Below are 19,566 nucleotides of genomic sequence, written 5' to 3'. Positions count from 1 at the left end.
ATCATACCATCACCAAAGACAATAAGAATCAGCAAAGGCTCACAACATCCACAAGCAGCATGGAGGAAGAGCAACCTTCCACAAGTGCCCAACAATAGAAACCCGGCATCCTCCTTCAGACACACAAATCCCTAAGAGGATGCAGAACGAGACACAATAGCCAATTAGCATCCCAAGAAAACCAGAGAGACGAGTTTGCGGACGTGCTACTGCCTCTTGTAGAAAAGGAAGCAAGCAACACCAAGAGGGAAAGATGGAGAATCAAGAAGTAAAGGTGACCGTTACAGTTGGAGGAGCCGCACCTGATACACGTAGGTAGGTACCACTTTGAACTACAATACACAAGAAACACTGTTGTTGAGAAACTAAGTCATTTATTTCAAAGTAACTTAAATGGAACTGAAAGAAACACGCATGTTAGGTAACTCAGGCAAAAACCCTCAGTAAATTGAGATTCAGAAAGTCCAAAGAAACAATGCACGCTGGAACACAGTTATATGTCTTGTAGCAAACTGAGACACACATAACCATTCTGAAGAAATGTTGCATGTTGGGGAACCCACACATAAATCCCCTTTCAAATCATAAATCACACACTGCGTGTTTGTAAAACAGGCATAGGTTCACCTACGAACCGAGATACAGGCAGTTTAAAGAAACGCTTCTTGTTAGCAAACTGAGAGACATTAATAGCCAGTAACTGTTACTTGGAAAAGTGAGTCCTAAACCTTGCACAATAAGCAGACTTTCATGATAATTGACTGTTGTGTGTTGGTATAGTGCCTCCTCACCCACACCAGTAATTGAAACACTTGATTTATTAAAGTGATGTGTTTTGGGAAAGTGAGTCCTAAGGAGAGCAGTTAATCCGAACATAAAGATTAGAACCTAGCTCTTATACCACCACAGCCGTTCCTGTTGGGTGTGTAGAATGATGATTACTTGATGAATACGGATATATGTCTTAACTTTTTTTCTTTCATTTTATTATTGTGTTAAACCCGAAAGTTCGACTTTTCACATACATTTCACAATACACATTATGTTAACATTTCAATCACCATAAAATTAAATAATTCGATTTTTTTAAAATAAATCTTGCAACACTTTCAGAACTTCAATAGAGGGATAAACTTCGTGACCTACTATCAATCTCTCCCAGAAATTTTCTGACGACAACCAATCTACTTTGTCTACAAAACGGCTGAGAAGCTTAACTCTCGTCTCCCAGGTCCCTCTACAGTCAATCATTATCTGTTTTAAAGACTGCTTCCCTGTGTCATCACAAAGAGAACAAGAGTTATCCCCTTGCGAATGCTTGTCCCAAATTGACTGGTTGTCTCCCCTGGATAGCAAATTTAGGCAAAACCTTAAAAATTCCAACCTCCATCTTAAATTTGGAAATCGCCTAAAATACATTGGTAAAAACCATCTAGGTTTGCCCTAGGAGGATAGAGATGTTGCTAATACCAATCTCTGCATCTCCGCCATAGTATGAATCCAGTTCATTCTGGCCAAAGCTTCCTTTACGCCCACATGATTCGTAAGCAAATCCTTCTCTGCCCGGTCACACTCCTACAAGATTTTAGTCACATAGCTCTTCAGCTGTAATAGGACTGAGCTGGACCCCTGATTTAGCTGAAACCCATTATTCTCATACAAGGAGTTCTTTTGAGGAACTAATATCAGCCTAGATAGCAAAACAACCTTCCAATCGATGTATGCCTGCATGGATTGTAGACCCAACTCGTACCTCAGACTGGCCATAGGAAGATTCTGAGGTAGACTTAGGACCATTCTCCATAGTTTCCTCTCTATTCGGGTCCAGTTCATTGCTTGAGATAAAGGTTTTATATCTATTCCACATAGCAGTAAAGGTATTACTTTACTTGTGTAGAACTTTAATAAGAGAACTATTGAACATTTACAATAAGTGTAAAAGAGCTCTTTCATTTGGCAGGCCAGCAGTATGAGTTAATCGTCTACTTCCAACTCAAGCTGGGCAATTGTAGGGTGAGAACTCAATTTAAAGCCTAAGTATTTAACTTCTTTTACTACGGGGACCACTTGAACTGTAAATATCCACTTAAAGTTTGGAATGCACTTACGTGGTTTCTTAAAACGTACAATATTAGACTTTTGCTGGATTTATTTACTATTGCATAGTCCCCGAGGGCTCTCAGAAGATGTTGGATGTCTAGAGGAGTGTAGTGTAAGAGGACAAAATCATCTGCATAGGCAATCCAATTAATAGGCTGAGAGCCAATCTTGGGGCTGCCTAAAGCATGATGTTCTAATGTTTCTACCAAGTCAGCAAGATAAAGGTTAAAGAGGCATGGGGCAATTATGCACCCCTGCCTCACCCTCTCTCTGTTAAGACTGGGGCGGACAGATACCCCTGCACATTCAACCTTACTTGCAATTGAGAATCTTCGTGAAGACTCACGATTATCGCTAGCAGAGACTTTGGCAAACCCCATATTCCCAACTTTGACCACAGGCATTCCCTATTCATTGTATCAAATGCCTTTGAAAGATCTATCCAAGCACTGTACAATATGGGACCACCCTTAGACCAAGACTTCTCACAAACAATGCTCATTACTAATCCATTTAATGAGGTTGAAAGGCCCCTTCAAAAACCTATTTGATGTTTCAACAATATGTTTTTGCCTAATGCCCAGGATTCCAACTCCCCCAACACAGCCCCGGCACAGATTTTACTATTCGTATCCAGAAGGGTGATCGGGCGGTAATTCACTGGATCCGCCCGGTCGCCCTTCTTGTAGATAGGGATTTCCATGATTCTGCAATGCGCTTACTCTTCAATAACTCATTGAATGGGACCAGCCAGGTTTTAGACCACAGTTCGACATCTGACGTAAGTATTTGGTTAGTAAGCCCGTTCGGCACGCTGCCCTGGAAGATGAAGGTCTTAGAATTAACTCTGATATACTTTCCGTAGTTAAATATATCCTCCAGACTATGTTCAAGTTCAACTTGAATTTCAATGCAGAGGGTTTACTGTGCAAATTACTGAGATGATTACGCAAAAGTTGTCTCCGCCACCACATTACTTTGGAAAGAAAACTTGGGGAATCCTGTGGCCGATTAACTGGGGACCAGAGGTTTTGGGAGCTGTTGTTTCCCAGTGCTCCTAATATCAATTCCCCATCCTTTTGAAGACGTAAATACCTATGGGACTGACAGGTTTTTATAACTGTTATGTCATTTCTTAAGTTCTAGTTGGTAAACTTGCTTTGTTTCGGTCCCATAGTTTAAAGCCCGGATGGAATTCCTCAGATCTCTTTTCCGAAACCATGCTTCATCATGAAAAGAATGTTTATGGGTTAACCTCTTATTTGTTCTGTGAGTTCCAGCAGGATCTAAGGCCCACAAACATTCCAGAAAGTTGGATGGGTCACATGCTATTCTCAATTTTGACTCTGTTAGAGTATTAATAGATTTTTGCAGGTTATTATTTAATGAGGCTCCTCCCTTTGAGGATTTCGCAATTCTATTCCTTCCATTATTCCCCCACAAATCACAATGGTGCCCCATTTCCGTAACCATTGTTACTTGAGTAAAACCCCCAGTTAACATATTATACCTAGCAAATGTCTTTACTTTGCCCACATTCACTTCGCCACACATTCACTTTGACACATTTACTGCTCTGTCCTTTAGTTATTACCTCAAGTGTGTCATATGCAGTTACATATTGTGTTACCAGTGGGATAATTTTCAACTTGACTCAAAAAGCCAACACACGCAAACTCTCCTTACAATTAGATGCTACCATAGACACATGGGCAGGCACTCGTCTGTTACCATTTTAACTTCCCAAGCCTATAATCCAGTGCTTGTCTCACAGAAAGAGGCTGAACTGGACTTATGCAGAGCTAATTATTATACCAGACCATCTCATTCACATTGTTTAGTTCAGAGGGACATCCAATTTACACTTCTAGAGGGATGCTGTGGATGAACTGATCCAGGCTTGCCTTCTGACTTTACTAATGTATGAGTCAGATAACTTGATTGGGATAATAGAGGGAAACCAGGAACTGCACTATATAATTATGGAGACCAACCCTTTGAAGTTCAACCTGGAGACCGGATAGCTAAATTATTACATGAAAAGATCTTCTCCTCCAGGGATAGAGGACATAGACAATATGGAAACAAAAAGTGTCTGAGGCAGTTTTAGACCCATGAAACATAATTGGGTGCTTGTCAGTGTGAAAAGAAACCTTCTATATAAAGTGAAAATCACCCCAAAAGGAGTTCAATGGCCCTGGTGGCAATTATTGACTCCCAAACCTTTCCAATGGATCATGATGGACTCATGCCCACCACATTGCAGTTCACCTCATTGTGAGCCCGCTCCGCAAAACCCTCCCTAGGAGTTGAAGCAAGTGAGAGCTCACCAGGAGAGACTCCCCCTTTGGGTACACACAATATGAGGGTTATTGTTTTAAATGCTTGTCAGTCGTTAGAACTGAGTTATGCCCAAGCAAGGTATATTAACACAAAAGGTAAGGGCATACCACCCTTGTATTTAAAAATGAGGGGAATATATGATGCTCCTCAGTGATTTGTTGTGCTGAATTGGTCTCCCCCAAGCAGAAGGACAAAGTAAGCTGGTTACCACCTGTCAAAATATGCACAGAAACAATTCCTCAAATAAGTATTTATACTTATGTGTACAACAATTTATGTTGAAAAGAGGAGAACGATACAGAGGAGACAGAGACGTTTCTAGCTGGCCCTACCTCTCTATACCACGTTCCTTAGGCAGTGCTGATGGGCTGCTTATCTAAAAGTGGATAGAATAAGGAGGTACAAAGAAATACTTCAATTTGCTTTGTTGTCTTACTCAAAATTGTAGATGTGTGTTATCTAGTCGCTCGATAGTCTTATTGTAACTATGTTTGTTTGTTTGTTTGTTTATTTATTTGGTAATGCGCTCCAAGCCCGTGGGCATCTGGGCGCAACAGTACAAGTAGACTCAAAGCTTGGTTACAAAGCCTGACACAGGCTATTACAAAAAAACAAACAAAAAAAAACAGTGGTAACTTACAACAGATGATACAGGTGAGGCAGTACATGTAGGATCAAAATAGGTAAATGCAGAAGAGTATTGTCTTAACAGGTGTTACAAATCGTTGTTGTGCAGCCATTTGATGGCATTGGATCTAAATCTAGTGTAAGGTAGAGGGCGTCTGAGGTCAAGTGGGAGTGTGTTCCAAGATTGTGCAGCTCTAACTGGGAAGCTGGATCCGCCTGCCGTGGTAAGTTTGAATCTCGGGACTTCAAGTAAGAAGGTGTTGGCAGATCTAGTCAGTCGGTTAGAGGGTCTCCAGTTGATTCTTTCAGCTAGGTAGGGGAGTGCTTGATTGTTGAGGCATTTGGCTGTGAGGGATATGGTTTTAAGGAGGATTCTGTCCTTGATTTTGAGCCAGTGGGCCTCGGTCCGGTGTTTGGTGATATGCTCTCTGCGTGGGATGTTCAGAGCTGCTCTAAGAGCATTATTTTGTAGTCTTTGGAGTTTATCTGTAACCGCCTGTGATGCTGGAAATGCATCAGAGGGACAGGGCCTCTGAATCCTTGTCCTTTACTGCTTTTTATCGTGTGTTCTGTCGTGTTTCCTGCCCAGGAGTCCATGTGGGACTCCTGGCAGTGCAGCTCTCTCTTTTGGTTTGGTGAACAGACCCATGGGATACCCTTATGGCACCCATGGGTAGGGGTACAACCCTGTGCCCCTAGTGTATGTTTTTGGGCACCTGTGGGTGGCCCACTGAGCAGGGCATGGGCTGGTGGCAGCTCCATGCTGAATTTGACAGGTGCTCTGGGTGTCCTCCATTTTGGGATACCCAGGCCCTGCCATTGGGATCAGTTGATTCCTGATAGGAAACAAGATGGTCCCTGTGGCCTCCTGCTTTCTATTGCCTGGTACCTTGTTTTCCCAAAGTCCTGGGAAGCCCTGACTCTGTCCCTTCCCCCTGACTGGCTGTTGGGTGGAAGTTCCATATATGGTGTTGTTGTGAAGGCCCAGCTAGACTGACTGGAGCCTTCCCAGTGACTGTATGTTGTGGGTACCTCCTGTGGGTGGGACCTGGGTGAATGGAGTGTGTGACCAATATACACTCCTTGTTGTGGTTGTCTGGTTTCTGGCATGAGAGACAAAGACTGAGACAGCCCTGCCCGAAACTGGCCTGAATGCAGTGTGTAGTGTTGAATGGCTGGGTACTTGTCCCAATCCACATTCCTTGTTGTGAGTGTCTGAAAGGGAGGAGGGTGGCCTGAATGCACTGTGTGCCTGATTGGCTGACTGACTGCATGAATGCCCTTCTGTATGATTGGCTGCTGAGTGTGTGCCAGCAGTGTGGATGAGAGACAGAATAGTATATCTGGGGACCTCTCACCACTGGTAATTGTTCAGAAGCGTTCAGAAGCTGAGTCTCCACTCTAAGAGTAACTGGAACTGCTGATCCTCGACGCCCAGCTGGAAGAAGAAGACTTGCTGTTGCACTTGCTTCGACTGATCTGAAAGCTGCCGAATTCGTCGAGGACTGACCCGAGAGAGGACCTGGTAAGGTGCCCTCTTCCCGTGCTCCGAGGGATCATCGAGCACCGCTACATCTTCGCCGAAGCGCCCTGGAAGTCAGACCCTCGAAAGGCTGCCGACCCGAGACGGGACCGCCGAGGAGATCGAAGTGAAGCACCCGGACATCGCCGCCGTCGAAGTCCATTGCCGTCGACCAGGGTTCGCAGGTCTGTGTAACCGCTGGAGGCCCGTCGAAGTTGTGTTGCCCAGCCGTGGGAACCACTTGACGCCGTGCCGCCGACGACCGGAGCCGTCCGCGCCTTGCCTAAGAACATTTGAATCGAAGGACTCCCTCGTCCGCACCGTCGACCGCTTTATCCTGCCGGAGAAAGTCGAGGACGACCAACGCGCCGAGGAGAAACCTGCCGGTGGGTTTCCCGCCACCCGAAGACCACAAAGACTCAAACGACTCGATGCCCTTGCTGGGCCCCCGTCTCCACAATCTTTGCGGTCCAGAACAATTGTCATCGAGGTGCCCCGCACGCCTCTGCCTTGCAGGACGCCAACGCTCCGTCGTCGACGAGCACCGCTTGGATCGAAGCTGCCGCCTCATCGACGCCGTTCTACCCTGTTTGTTGTCGGACGTTCGACGCCCCGTGTCTCCCGCTTGAAAGGGAAGGCATTCAAGAAGGGCCGTCGATTCCCCGACGCCGAACGCCGAGTTCCTCGACGGACATTCGACACCCCGTGTCTCCCGCTTGAAAGGGAAGGCATTCAAGAAGGGCCGTCGATTCCTCGCCGCCGAACGCCGAGTTCCTCGACGCTTCTCGACGCCTCTCGACGATCCGTGACTCCCGCTTGAAAGGGGGTCGCTCAAGAAGGATCTGTCGACGCCTCTTCGAAGAACTCGACTCCACCAGGTACATTGGGGGGGTAAAAACATTATAGGAGGGAATAAGACTTGCAGAACAATATATGGACTGGGCTTGTGCTATATCTTTATTTTACAGGTTGCCCAGGTGGGGGGATCTCCACACAGAACTGTGTCTAGTGGTAGGGGCCAGTATTCTGCCTATTGCTCAACCATCTTATTTTCTCTGCTCTCTGTATTGCTGGTTTCACTCTATTGATCTGTGTGACATTGTTACAGTATTGTTGATGCACTTTAATAAGATCTAATACAAAGGGTGGTACCACTTTAGAATTGTATATATTTGCCATTGTTGATTTTCCTAAGTACAAAGTGAGTTATTATGATAAGTGCACATAACCTTGAATATTGATTATATAAAGACTGTGTTCTAACCAATACAGTGTGTGGACATTCCTTTGTGGGGGCTTGGGGACTACACTGTACTTAAGAACCAGCCTGCATCACCTCCTGAGAAGCTAGGCCTTGATTGCTCGTCCATTGCTACCGTAATAGAGAATCTTGGCTGGGGTCTTCTGTGCCTCCCCTCTACCATATAGAGAGCAGAAGTACAGACCACCCCCTACCAGTCTCTACACCGCCTTATTAGCACCAGAATATAAGGCGTTGCAATAGTCCAGTCTGGACATGATAAGGGCATTGGCCAAGGTGAGGCAGTTGGCGCTCGATAGGAAGGGTTTGGCGGCACGGATAAGTTTACACATGTAGGTGGTTGTGGAGGTGAGGGAGTTCACTTGCTTTTTGAGGGTGAGGGCTGAGTCGAGGTAAAAACCTAGGGTTTTGACCTCACGCGTAACCTTGATAGCATTATTGTCAATGTTGAACGAGGTATAGTCTGGGGTAAGATTAGATAGGTTATGGTCTGATCCGAGGAGCAAGATTTCGGTTTTATCGTCGTTCAGGCAGAGGCCATGGGTGGCCATCCATGCCTGAATGAGGATGTAGATTTCATTCACCAATGCCAGGTCCGCTTGATAGTTGCCCGAAAGGGGTATGAGGATCTGGGTGTCATCTGCGTAATTTGTGTAGGTGACACCCAGTCTGTCCAACTTGTCGAACAGTGGCTTGGTGAAAATGTTGTACATGGTAGGTGAGACACAGGAGCCCTGTGGGACTCCACATGTAATTTGGATGGGATCGGCACAAGTGGAAGTGGAAAACACTCTCATGGTCCGGTTGGCTAGAAAGGATTGGACCCATGCTATGGCTTCTCCTGTGAAGTTGGCAGCGAGCTTGAGGTGCTTTCATAAGACTGCATGATCCACCAGATCAAAAGCTGCTGACAAGTCCAGTAGGAGCAGCAGCGCTGTTTTACCGCTATCCTTAAATTCCTCCATTTTAGTTTTAAGATCTATCAAGGCTGTTTCAGTGCCATGGAAGGGGCGGAAACCCGATTGGCGCGAGCCAAGTAGATGGTTAATTTCTAAGTAATCTTGAATTTGGAGATAGGCTACTCTATCGATAATTTTTAGTAGAAAGGGTACAGTGGTGATAGGTCTGTAATTGGTTGGGATGGATGGATCGAGGGTTTGTTTTTTAAGCAGGGGGAGGACCCAAGATTCGTTTAGGTTGGCCGGCACAGTTTTGGATTTGAAGGAGGAGTTAATAAGCTTCGAGATAAATGGGGCTAAATCTCTAGCTGCATCCTTTATTATTTGAGCTGGGAAACTGTCGCCCTTGCAGTTGGAAGGCTTCAGTGAGAGGATAACCTTTTCAGTGTCGAAGATGGAGATAGGTTTAAAGCTAAAAGGGGGGATAGTATTAGGTTCAGTCACTGGAGGTTCTTGTTGATCAGTAGAGGAGAGGGCATCCTTTTTATTATTTATTTTAAGTTGGAGGGTGGAGATTTTATTTGATAGGGCATTCTGGATATTAGTGCACCATATCTTGTCCTTGGGGACCATGTCAGTGGGTTGGATGGGGGATTCCATTTCCCGTAGGATGGCAAAGAGTTCCTTGGTATTAGATTTGGAATTGGTAATTCTGTTATTGAATACATTTTTTTTGTGTTGATAATTTCTGACTTGTAATGTTTAGTGAATTGGGTTAAGTTAGCTTTGTTAACGTCGGTAGGCGAGTTACGCCAAATGGTTTGGAGTTTTTGTTTCTGCTTTCTCAGGTCTTTACGTTGGGGGGTGAACCAAGCATTGAGGTGAGATACTTGTTTAGCTTTGCGAAGTTTTGGAGGTGCAATCGTGTCTAGTGCATGAGACATGGCTTTATTAAAGGTGTCTACTAAGGTGTCTGGGTCAGTATTGTCCTTCAGGCCATTGATAGTGGGCAGGAGAAGGGGGATGAGTTTTTCTGTGGTGATGTCTTTTTTACTTCTGGTGGGAAGTGGTGGTATCGTTTTGATAATTTTAGGGCTGAGGAGGTCAAGTGTGGCAGTGAAGTTTATTAGATAGTGGTCAGTCCATAGTTGAGGGATGATGTCGGTGATGACTATGTCGCAGTTAAGTTCAGATATCCAGTCAAGGGTTCTGCCTTTGGTATGTGTAGGGGAGAGGACTTTTTGAGTGAGGCCGTGGTCTTTTAGAAAAGCTGTTATAGCGAGGGCATTTTTGTTGTCAAGCTCACTAAAGCCGATGTTGAAGTCGCCCAGCAGTAGTGTTTGTGAGTGATTTTGGGTATTGTTCGCTATGAGGGTGGTAAGGTCATCTTCGAAGGTTCCCAGGGGGTCTGGGGGCCTATAGATCAGGTGAGTAGTTAGCGTGCGATTGTTGGAAAGTTGCATTTTTGCTGATAGTACTTCGCAGGAAGCACATGGGGGTGAGGTGGTGAGTCTGATAGGAAGAGTAGTTTTAGCGATGATGGCTAGGCCACCACCTTTGGCATTGGGTCTGTCTACCCTGTGGATCTGGTAATTGTCAGGTACTGCTAACATCAGGGAGGGTCCTGCTGCCTCGTGAAGCCATGTTTCTGTTACGGCGAGGAGGTCAATACTGCTGTTGTTTAGTATGTCACAATTTCAGTTGCATGGGCTACCATGGATCTAGCATTGATCAGGGATCCAGTAAGAGATAGGGTGTTCTTAGGGGCGGGATAGCTTGCGGATTTATCTGTGTGCTTGTTTGGACTCGGGTGTTTCTTTTTGTGATAATGAGTGGGGTTTGGGGTCGGAGTTAAGGGTGTTGTGGCTTGGGTTAGATTGTCCAAGTGCCTCTGTATAGTTGGGGATCTAACAGTATGGTTAGTGCTATTTCTTTTGGGTTCGTATATGCAAGGTAGTCTTGCCCTAAGTCTTAGGTTTCTGTCTGTGGGGGGGCTAGTGCTGTAGGTAGCAAAGGCCATGGTTACAGTTATGAAGGTCAGGGAGGTCAGGTTTCTGCACATGGTGGTTAGGGTGGTTAACTGATACTATTAATATCCCTAACGTCGCTAGGATGTCTGGCTAGAGTAGCGCAGTGTAGATAGTGGGTGGCTAGTTGTCGGCCAGGGGTTTACCAAATAATATGGGGCATGATATTCAAGACTCACAGTGTGACCTGAAATGCATATTCTGTGTGTGATCATAGAGTACAACACAATCAGAGTGTCCGTTAGTGACCATAGGGCACAACACAAATCAGGTGTGGTCTGTTAACGACCATAAGGCACAACACAATCAAATGTGGTCAGTTAGCGACCATAGGGCACGAGTCAAATGTGGTCAGTTAGTGACCATAGGGCACAACACAAATCAGGTGTGGTCTGTTAACGACCATAAGACACAACACAATCAAATGTGGTCAGTTAGCGACCATAGGGCACAAGTCAAATGTGGTCAGTTAGTGACCATAGGGCACAACACCAATCAGATGTGGTCTGGTAACGACCATAAGGCACAACACAATCAGATGTGGTCTGTTAACGACCATAAGGCACAACATAAATCAAATGTGGTCTGTTAGCGACCATAAGGCACAACATAGATCAAATGTGGTCAGTTTGCGGCCATAAGGCACAACACAAATCAAAAGAGGTCTGCAACTTTAACTAAGTGGGCCTAAACACAGTGTACAAGGTACATAGAATACTCTAAGGTAGACCACCGTAGGCAGATTCACTTTAACTAGGTGGGCCTAAACACAGTGTACAAGGTAGTCAGATGCAATGACAACCAAGCCCGTATTTGGTGCAATGACAGTCAGGACAGTTTAGATGTGTTTACTGTAACGGTACGCGTACCTCAGCCACATAATGGGTGATCCGTGTAAGATATGCTGAGTACAGTATCAGGTTAAGTAGACGCTGAAATGCAATGTTCCGTTTAGTGCTAACTGGGAACCTGATGTATTGTAAACCTGAAAATACATATGTGCAGAGTCAAATAAGTGGTGATCAAAAGTAAGAAATATTGGGCTTAAACATAGCACAGAGCGGCCTAGTGTAGCTCAGTAATACATCACGCAGAGCGCAGCGGGACCATAGCAGAGTTCGAGGTCAGTGACAATGATGTGCAACTGCATCTTGCATGAGTGCTACAGTAGTACGGTTGGCATGGAGTGCACATATAATTTGAGTGAATGTCACGAGCAGCATTAAGGGTGCTTACTCGATGGGTTCCAGAGGGGCAGGGTTCATGGCCCAGGCCTCCGGAGTCTCCGGACAGGCTCCAGACAGGGCACGATCCTTGTGGAGAGGATCCTTTGGGAGAGGGCCGGCGTTCGCCTGCCGGCGCGTGATTGGCCTTGTGAAGCTGCGGCTGGCCAATGGAATCATGCGCTTCGGTCAGGTGGACGTCGGGGAGGCGAGGAAGATGCCGGCAGCCATCTTGGAACTGGAACACCTCGTGTGTTCCAATGGAGGACAGTGGAAATTGCTAAAATATCAGTGTTGGCCTCAAATCGAAGCCAGAAAGGATTTTATCCTTCTATGCCACGAATAATGCAGCACAAATACAGCGGTCTCCGTGTTAGGGCGAATGGTGGTGTTGGGGTCGGGATTTACGGCAGGGTGCCTACCTTGACCAGCAGATAGTAGCAGGGATGCTGGCACCACTGCTCCTGCAAGTGTAGGTGCTCCTGCACCTCCGGGGTCCTGGATGCACTGTTCACAGGCTCCAGACAGGGCACGATCCTTGTGGAGAGGATCCTTTGGGAGAGGGCCGGCGTTCGCCTGCCGGCGCGTGATTGGCCTTGTGAAGCTGCGGCTGGCCAATGGAATCATGCGCTTCGGTCAGGTGGACGTCGGGGAGGCGAGGAAGATGCTGGCGGCCATCTTGGAACTGGAACACCTCGTGTGTTCCAATGGAGGCCAGTAGAAAATGCTAAAATATCAGTGTTGGCCTCAAATCGAAGCCAGAAAGGATTTTATCCTTCTATGCCACGAATAATGCAGCACAAATACGGCGGTCTCTGTGTTGGGGTGAATGGTGGTGTTGAGGTTGGGATTTACGGCAAGGTGCCTACCTTGACCAGCAGATAGTAGCAGGGATGCTGGCACCACTGCTCCTGCAGTGGTAGGTGCTCCTGCACCTCCGAGGTCCTGGATGCACTGTTCACAGGCTCCAGACAGGGCACGATCCTTGTGGAGAGGATCCTTTGGGAGAGGGCCGGCGTTCGCCTGCCGGTGGGTGATTGGCCTTGTGAAGCTGCGGCTGGCCAATGCAATCATGCGCTTCGGTTAGGTGGACGTCGGGGAGGCGAGGAAGATGCCGGCGACCATCTTGGAACTGGAACACCTTGTGTGTTCCAATGGAGGCCAGTGGAAAATGCTAAAATATCAGTGTTGGCCTCAAATCGAAGCCAGAAAGGATTTTATCCTTCTATGCCACGAATAATGCAGCACAAATACGGCGGTCTCCGTGTTGGGGCGAATGGTGGTGTTGGGGTCGGGATTTACGGCAGGGTGCCTACCTTGACCAGCAGATAGTAGCAGGGATGCTGGCACCACTGCTCCTGCAGTGGTAGGTGCTCCTGCACCTCCGGGGTCCTGGATGCACTATGGTTGTGTACAAGACTCTGACAGATGATGCCCAACGGAGTGCTGGTGTTGAACATGTAGCCATAAGCTTAGGCACGTGACAAACTAAAAACAGGGCAGAGACCCCCACAGGTATTTTGGCAATGATTGCTTTATTAGTCTAGACTGTGGCTGAGTGTGCCATGAGAACAAAGCAGGAAAAGGCCCTCTTCATAGAGCAATTTAAAAAGGAACGAGAAATGCAGTGGAAATCTGTCCACTGTCTACAAGGGTAGACAGTGGACAGATTTAGACAGTGGACAGATTTACACTGCATTTCTCATTCTTCAGTACCAGGGAATTGATCGCCGAGACTATCTGTCCTACCGAGAGGTGTTATAATTCAAGAGATTATTGAATGAGCTGGAGGAGATGCCAGGCAAAGACAAATCATTCCCAGGGTCTATTTTAAGTTACTTAGAATTAGTGGCAGGGCCAGATAGGGTAGTTTGGTCAGAGGACCTATTTTCTTTTGTAATTCTTGACAACGGACAAGCACCTTTAGTTTCTTCAGATAAGTTGGGTATTCCCTCTAGTGATAGGGAAAGTTAGGCCTTCTACTTATAATTTACATTAAAAGAACCTGAACCATGTCTTCCAAGTTTCTGATTCCTTCTTCCGACCCGCCACAGTTCCCATCTTGACGAGCCCAGCACATTCGCAGTTTACAAAATTCCAGTATACTCTGCACAATCTAAGTATACTTCCAGTGGGGCAGCCCCCATTTTATGAACCCCAAAATCCCAAAGAACGTCCAACTACCATGCAGATCAAGCTGCTGTTGGCAAAGCCCAGACTATGCAGTTCAAACTAAAAATATTAAACACCATATCCCTAGTTCCTGTAACACATAATTCAAGTGGTGTGATGAGGCCAGGATCACACCACATTAAGAGAAAGCTTCTAAATACTTGCAAAAACTAGAAAACCTGGAGCTCTCTGTGAATGATCTGGTGACCAACATTCCAAGTTATAATTGCAGGTTTATGGCTCCGCTGCCACAAAAGGTAAGTAGTGGGTTCTCTGTACTCGCACAAAGTCCCATAGCATGCTAGTCAACTGACAGCCCATCAATGAGGTGTACTGGATGGTAGGAAATTGGGGCAATTTACTAACAGGCTGCTTCTTTCCTAAGGCTGGGCTTCAGGAAATGTCCTGATGTCTTTATTGAACAAAGGTAAACTGTCAGCCTTTGAGCTGTGGACACAAAGGAATGGCTGATGATTCTGCTAGACCAAAGACCTGCTGTACCTAGTCCCACACCGCAACAACGAAAAAGATAGCAGTGGTAGATAGCCAGAGTGACAGTGTCTCTTCAACGTGGCTTGTTCTTCTAAGAATAACTCAGAAGTCCTCAAATGAGCCACTCATATACAATCCAGAGGTGCACCTAAACAAGGTCCCACCCAAACCAAAGTCTCGTCCATGCTACGTCTTCATCCATATCCACCCCACTGTGTAGCCTGTTTAGGATCTACAGATGGTAGTCATACAAGGTATGTAGACAGGACAATGCCTAGGTACGCCTTACTCTTCTAACATGCACTATGTCGAAAATCAAATCACTAATTTGAAATAAATCCAGTGCTTAATCGTGAACAGGAGTAGGAGAGGTTAACAACAACATTGACAAGGCACAGGTTCTTTTTAATAATCATTAGAGTTTACCCAAATCTAGAGATTTCTGAGCTTGAAGCACTCATTTGCCATCTTTGTTTCTATTGGCATTAACCCAGGTGAGCTACACAAAATCACAAAAAGTGGATTCTGGTTGTTCTTATCGTCTCAATTCTTAGCCTCTCTGCGGCACCCCGCCATCTCTGAAGCCGCTGAAACAGATCCTCCAGGATATAAGTAGCAGATATGACCATACTTGTTTCTTACTTTTTGGCTCATCTAGTCTACACATCCCTTCCTGCGGCAACACTGTAGACTTCAGATCTGTTTTTGATTAATCCTCTATATTAACCACCATGCATTTATCACTTGTTGTTGTGCAGTTGAAATTCCTATTGTTGCTCTTGAGCCTCATCTGACAAGTGTGACCTCATAACCACTCTTCAGCTCCTCTATGGTATTCACATCACTTAGTACCTAAACGTCTTCATCATGTCTCACAGCTATCAGACTACCTCTCTCTAAAGGGAATATTCCTTGCACATCTTGGACCATTTGAAATATGGACTGTCTCTAATTTGTATTAATTCTAATGGCGATGCAACCTCCTGAACTGGACACAATTACTCCAGACACGATCTAGAGAACTTGGAGCAATACACCAGACTGGGCTTTCAGAATGAAAAGATTAGTGGCATCTTGGACGTTTACACAATAATCCGAATAATCCCTCAAAAAGTGAACACAATACTCTGGATGCAACCTACAGAAATTCACAGTGTTCTCCAGATGTGACCTCCACAACTGGACACTCTACAAGATGTGTGGCCATCACAAGTGGACACAAAACTCAAGATGTCACTGCCACAACTGGAAACACTTCTGTGAACGAGGCCACTAGAATTGATACCAGTCCCTCGGGTTTGATCTCCAGAATTGAACACAGTGAAAGGTTTTATATGATCAGGGGCTCTGCCACATAGCACCATTCCTAGGTCACACAATGCAGAGATCAGGGTGAACTCTGTCCCTCTGGCAGGACAAATCTCTACTTATGCATGATCAAGGTTGTAACTGAACTATACAATACTTCCTGATGTGTTTCCAAAAGTCATTTTGCAAAGAAAATTGAATAATGACAGACTTTTTCTCAGTTCCTTTCTCCTTGGTCCTACTAGCATGACACTTGCTCCTTCCCCATTCATTTCGCTAGTCTTTCTTTAATGCTTACTGTTCTTTCCTGCGTCGGATTCTATCCCCTCAGTCCGGGCAAAATGTGCATGGTCTAAACTCTTCCCCCAGTGCTTACCCACTATTCCCATGCAAATGAAACCAGTTTTTTTGTGCTAGCGCTGATCCCTCAGGATTAGTACTCACCCGCTAGAGCCTTGATGCGTGAGCGCTCAAAGAGGCGGGCTGAACTGTTCTCGTTGTCCCAATCCTCGTCAGCCAGCTCCCAACGGTTGTTGATGTCATTGTACTGCTGCTGAATCTCCAGACTATCATAGTCTGTTGGTGAAAGTGGGCTACTCATTGTGGTGCAGAGCAGTGGCAGTTGCTCCTCATCCAAATACAAAGTGTAAACAAGAACAGGGGCTCCTCAACGCAAACCTGTTCAGACCTTAAGACTGACCCGTTCTCCCAAGTGGGACTAGCACAGTGGGCCGCAGGTCCTTGAAGATTTAAAATTGTACATGTAGTGTCTACCCTTCACACGACTCGAAAGTGGGGCCCTCTTAACACAGTCCTTCCCAGATAGCTGCAGAGTGTTAACCAATCGACGACCAAACCTGTATACCAGGCCACGTCATTGTAACAGGTATTGCGTAACGCAGCCCGTGATTCACAGACAACCTTCCGTCGAGGGCCGTGACTTAATTCACGTATGGATTCGTGCTAGGCAAGCTGGGGCTCTTCATCCACAATAGCCACCAGGTTTGAGCAGGCTGAGACTCTTCATGTATCCTGTGGGAAAAGAAGGAAACACGTTTCATCACTCAAAAGCTGTTGCCATTGTCACAAATGTAAAATTATATAATGACACCATATTATAATATTTACAATTCCAAAAGTCCACACCAAAAACTGAATTCCCTCTTGGTGCTTTAATCAAATATGTTACTATTGCCCGACCCAGTTGCAACCATTGTATCAACCAAGAAAGATTGAAATGCTAAATTGGCCTGCTGGTTTTCAAACTGATGTTCAGGTTACAGCGTGACCTAGGCATCTGTGGCCACCTTAATGGTTCATCATGGTTACCGTGATTGTGAATATGTAGCACTCTTTTACAGAAACGTATGCTTATGGGGTTAGCCTAGGAGTCGCGGGTTACAACTGACGCCACGTCTGCACCTCCCAGAAGGAGCTCGGTCTATATGGAAGCCTGCATCGGTTCACATTAGGATGATGTCGTTGAAAGGCGGGTAGGACTGAGGTTGGAGCGTAACTGATACCCTAGATCTACTGCAGTGTAGGGAGACCCCTCTATTCAAGTGGCCCAGATTGGCCGAATACCTCAATATGTCACTGCGGGGGAGGAATCTTCACAACAACATTTCAGCACCAACTCCAACCGCGCCTCATTTTAGGTTTCGCCACTGAGCTGAAGCAGGGTAAATTACAAATTAAGTGCTGTGAGTTACACGGGGTGGAGAGACCTCAGAATTGGGGACAAGACTCCTAAATGAAGGTGGCAACGGAAAAGGAAGTTTGATAGGAAAAGTAACTGGGATCAGTTAACTAAGAGTGTGTCTGATTACACAGATTGAAGTGCTTGTCAGTCATCTTTATGCATGTAGCATAGCAGTGCCCTCCCACCTGGGTCTTGCACTCCTATGAACTAGCTAGCCAAAGGGGAGAAGCCATGGATGAATCAGGTGGCTACCATGACAGAGTCACCTGATTCCAAAATGGGAGCCACACGGTTTGTAGACTTGGCCTGTGGGTCCGCGAGCTAAACATACACTAATGAGCCCACAATAGCTAAAGAGGGGTGAGAGGGGGAACCAAGTCCCACCCTCCAATCCCACCTTCGAGACAATAAATCTGCACAGGTCATCAGTGAAAACCTCATCGTCCCCATTAAGGAGAGAGCCCAGGTATATACAAAGGGGTCTGGGCGCGGCAGTAATTGAGGAAGTTTGGAGGGAGGTGAGCAGTGCAGGGATGGTGAGGGAGGCACACGGAGGCGGACTTTGGAACACGGAAAGGACAGGAAACAGCAAAAGGAAGAAAGGAGGAAAGGAAAGCGCTAGAGAAGGAAAAGAGCAGGAAAGAGGATCAAAGAGCAGCAAGAGAAAGGCATTTGTGGTGAGAGAGAGGGCCAGGAGGAGCAAGTGAAGCAGGAGGAAGAGGCAAGTAACGATCATCAGAGGCGGGAAAGGGAGAGAATAAAGAGAGGTGAGCAGATAGGCTCACGCTTAGAAACCAGCTTTCTTCTCTGCTCCTTGAAGCAGAGAAGGGCCTACTACAGTGCCACTCCACCAAATTCTACACATATGGGCCTCATTACAACTCTGGCGGTAGCTGTGCCGGTAAAACCGGCAGGCTACCGGCAGAGTTCTCATTCTGGCGCCTGACTTCACGGAATCACTGGGGCATTACAGCCCGGCAGTCCGTGAAGTCACGCGCCAGAAAATGCTACTCCCCATTCCCATTTGAGTCCCGTAGGACTCAATGGGAATGGGGAGGACGGAAGCACTGGCACCGTGTCCTCTCCATTAAAGACTGTTAGCACGGGTGTGCCTCTACTATAACCCTTGCCCAACATGCCTCATAATGAGAGGCAAGGATGTTGCTAGGTCTGGAAAAGATCCGGGGCTACACTAAAGTCGGGACTGTCAGGACCCGGGGCTAGCTAGTCTTTTGGTTGTAGCTCCTGAGCTTCTGTCTGGGGCTACAACCAAAAGACCGGGTGTAATAGACCCCCATGCCCCCCCACCCCCCTAGCAACGCCTCTAACGAGAGGTGTGTGCTTAAAATTTCATTTAAATGCATTGGTTTAAACTGAGGATGCAGGCACCAAGTTGACCTACTCTCTGCCCTCCGCCCTCTACACGTGATGTGTTCCCTATAATCCGGTTCATGAGGCAAAAGAATGGTATTTGAAAATATTTTTGACTGTTACATTTTCTGAACATCTTGTCTCACAGTTGTGGTTTTCATTTGTTTTCTCTTTTATGATGTATTGAAAAGAAATTAAGATAGCTTTTTGAAAAAATATGTATGTTAAACTAAAATAAAAAATTTCTTTGATAAAGACACCATTAAGTGTAAGGAATGATTTTGTCCCTTACGATCAGATGCTTGCAATAATGAAGTAGTTTTATATTAAATAGTTGATAAGTAGTTACTGAATTAAGCGTTCTGGTAGGAACCTTTTCCTTGTATACGATATGATAGGTTATTTATAAGGCACTTAATACCCAGAGGTTTCTAAGCGCGGACCCGGGGATCGAACCTGTGTTGCTCCGTGTCGTCATGCTTCGAAGGCAAGCACGTTGCTGTTGAGCTATCCTCCCAA

General features: G+C 46.0%; 1 protein-coding gene across 2 annotated transcripts in view; it reads right to left on the bottom strand.

The window, feature by feature from the left end:
* The window catches only part of SPTBN2 (spectrin beta, non-erythrocytic 2), a 1,293,574-nt gene that overhangs the window by 1,087,976 nt on the left and 186,032 nt on the right, over positions 1 to 19,566 (bottom strand). For both annotated transcript variants that reach the window (XM_069644771.1, XM_069644772.1), the window contains exon 2: positions 16,419 to 17,006. In XM_069644771.1, coding sequence (XP_069500872.1) covers positions 16,419 to 16,575 — 157 coding nt within the window. In that variant the 5' untranslated portion in view covers positions 16,576 to 17,006. The remainder of the gene's footprint in view (positions 1 to 16,418; positions 17,007 to 19,566) is intronic.

This window comes from Ambystoma mexicanum, chromosome 2p (assembly GCF_040938575.1).
Source record: "Ambystoma mexicanum isolate Mex_15411 chromosome 2p, UKY_AmexF1_1, whole genome shotgun sequence".
In the NCBI taxonomy this organism is placed as follows: Eukaryota; Metazoa; Chordata; class Amphibia; order Caudata; family Ambystomatidae; genus Ambystoma; species Ambystoma mexicanum.
Note: the sequence above shows the minus strand (reverse complement) of the source record. Positions and strands in the feature narration are given on the sequence as shown.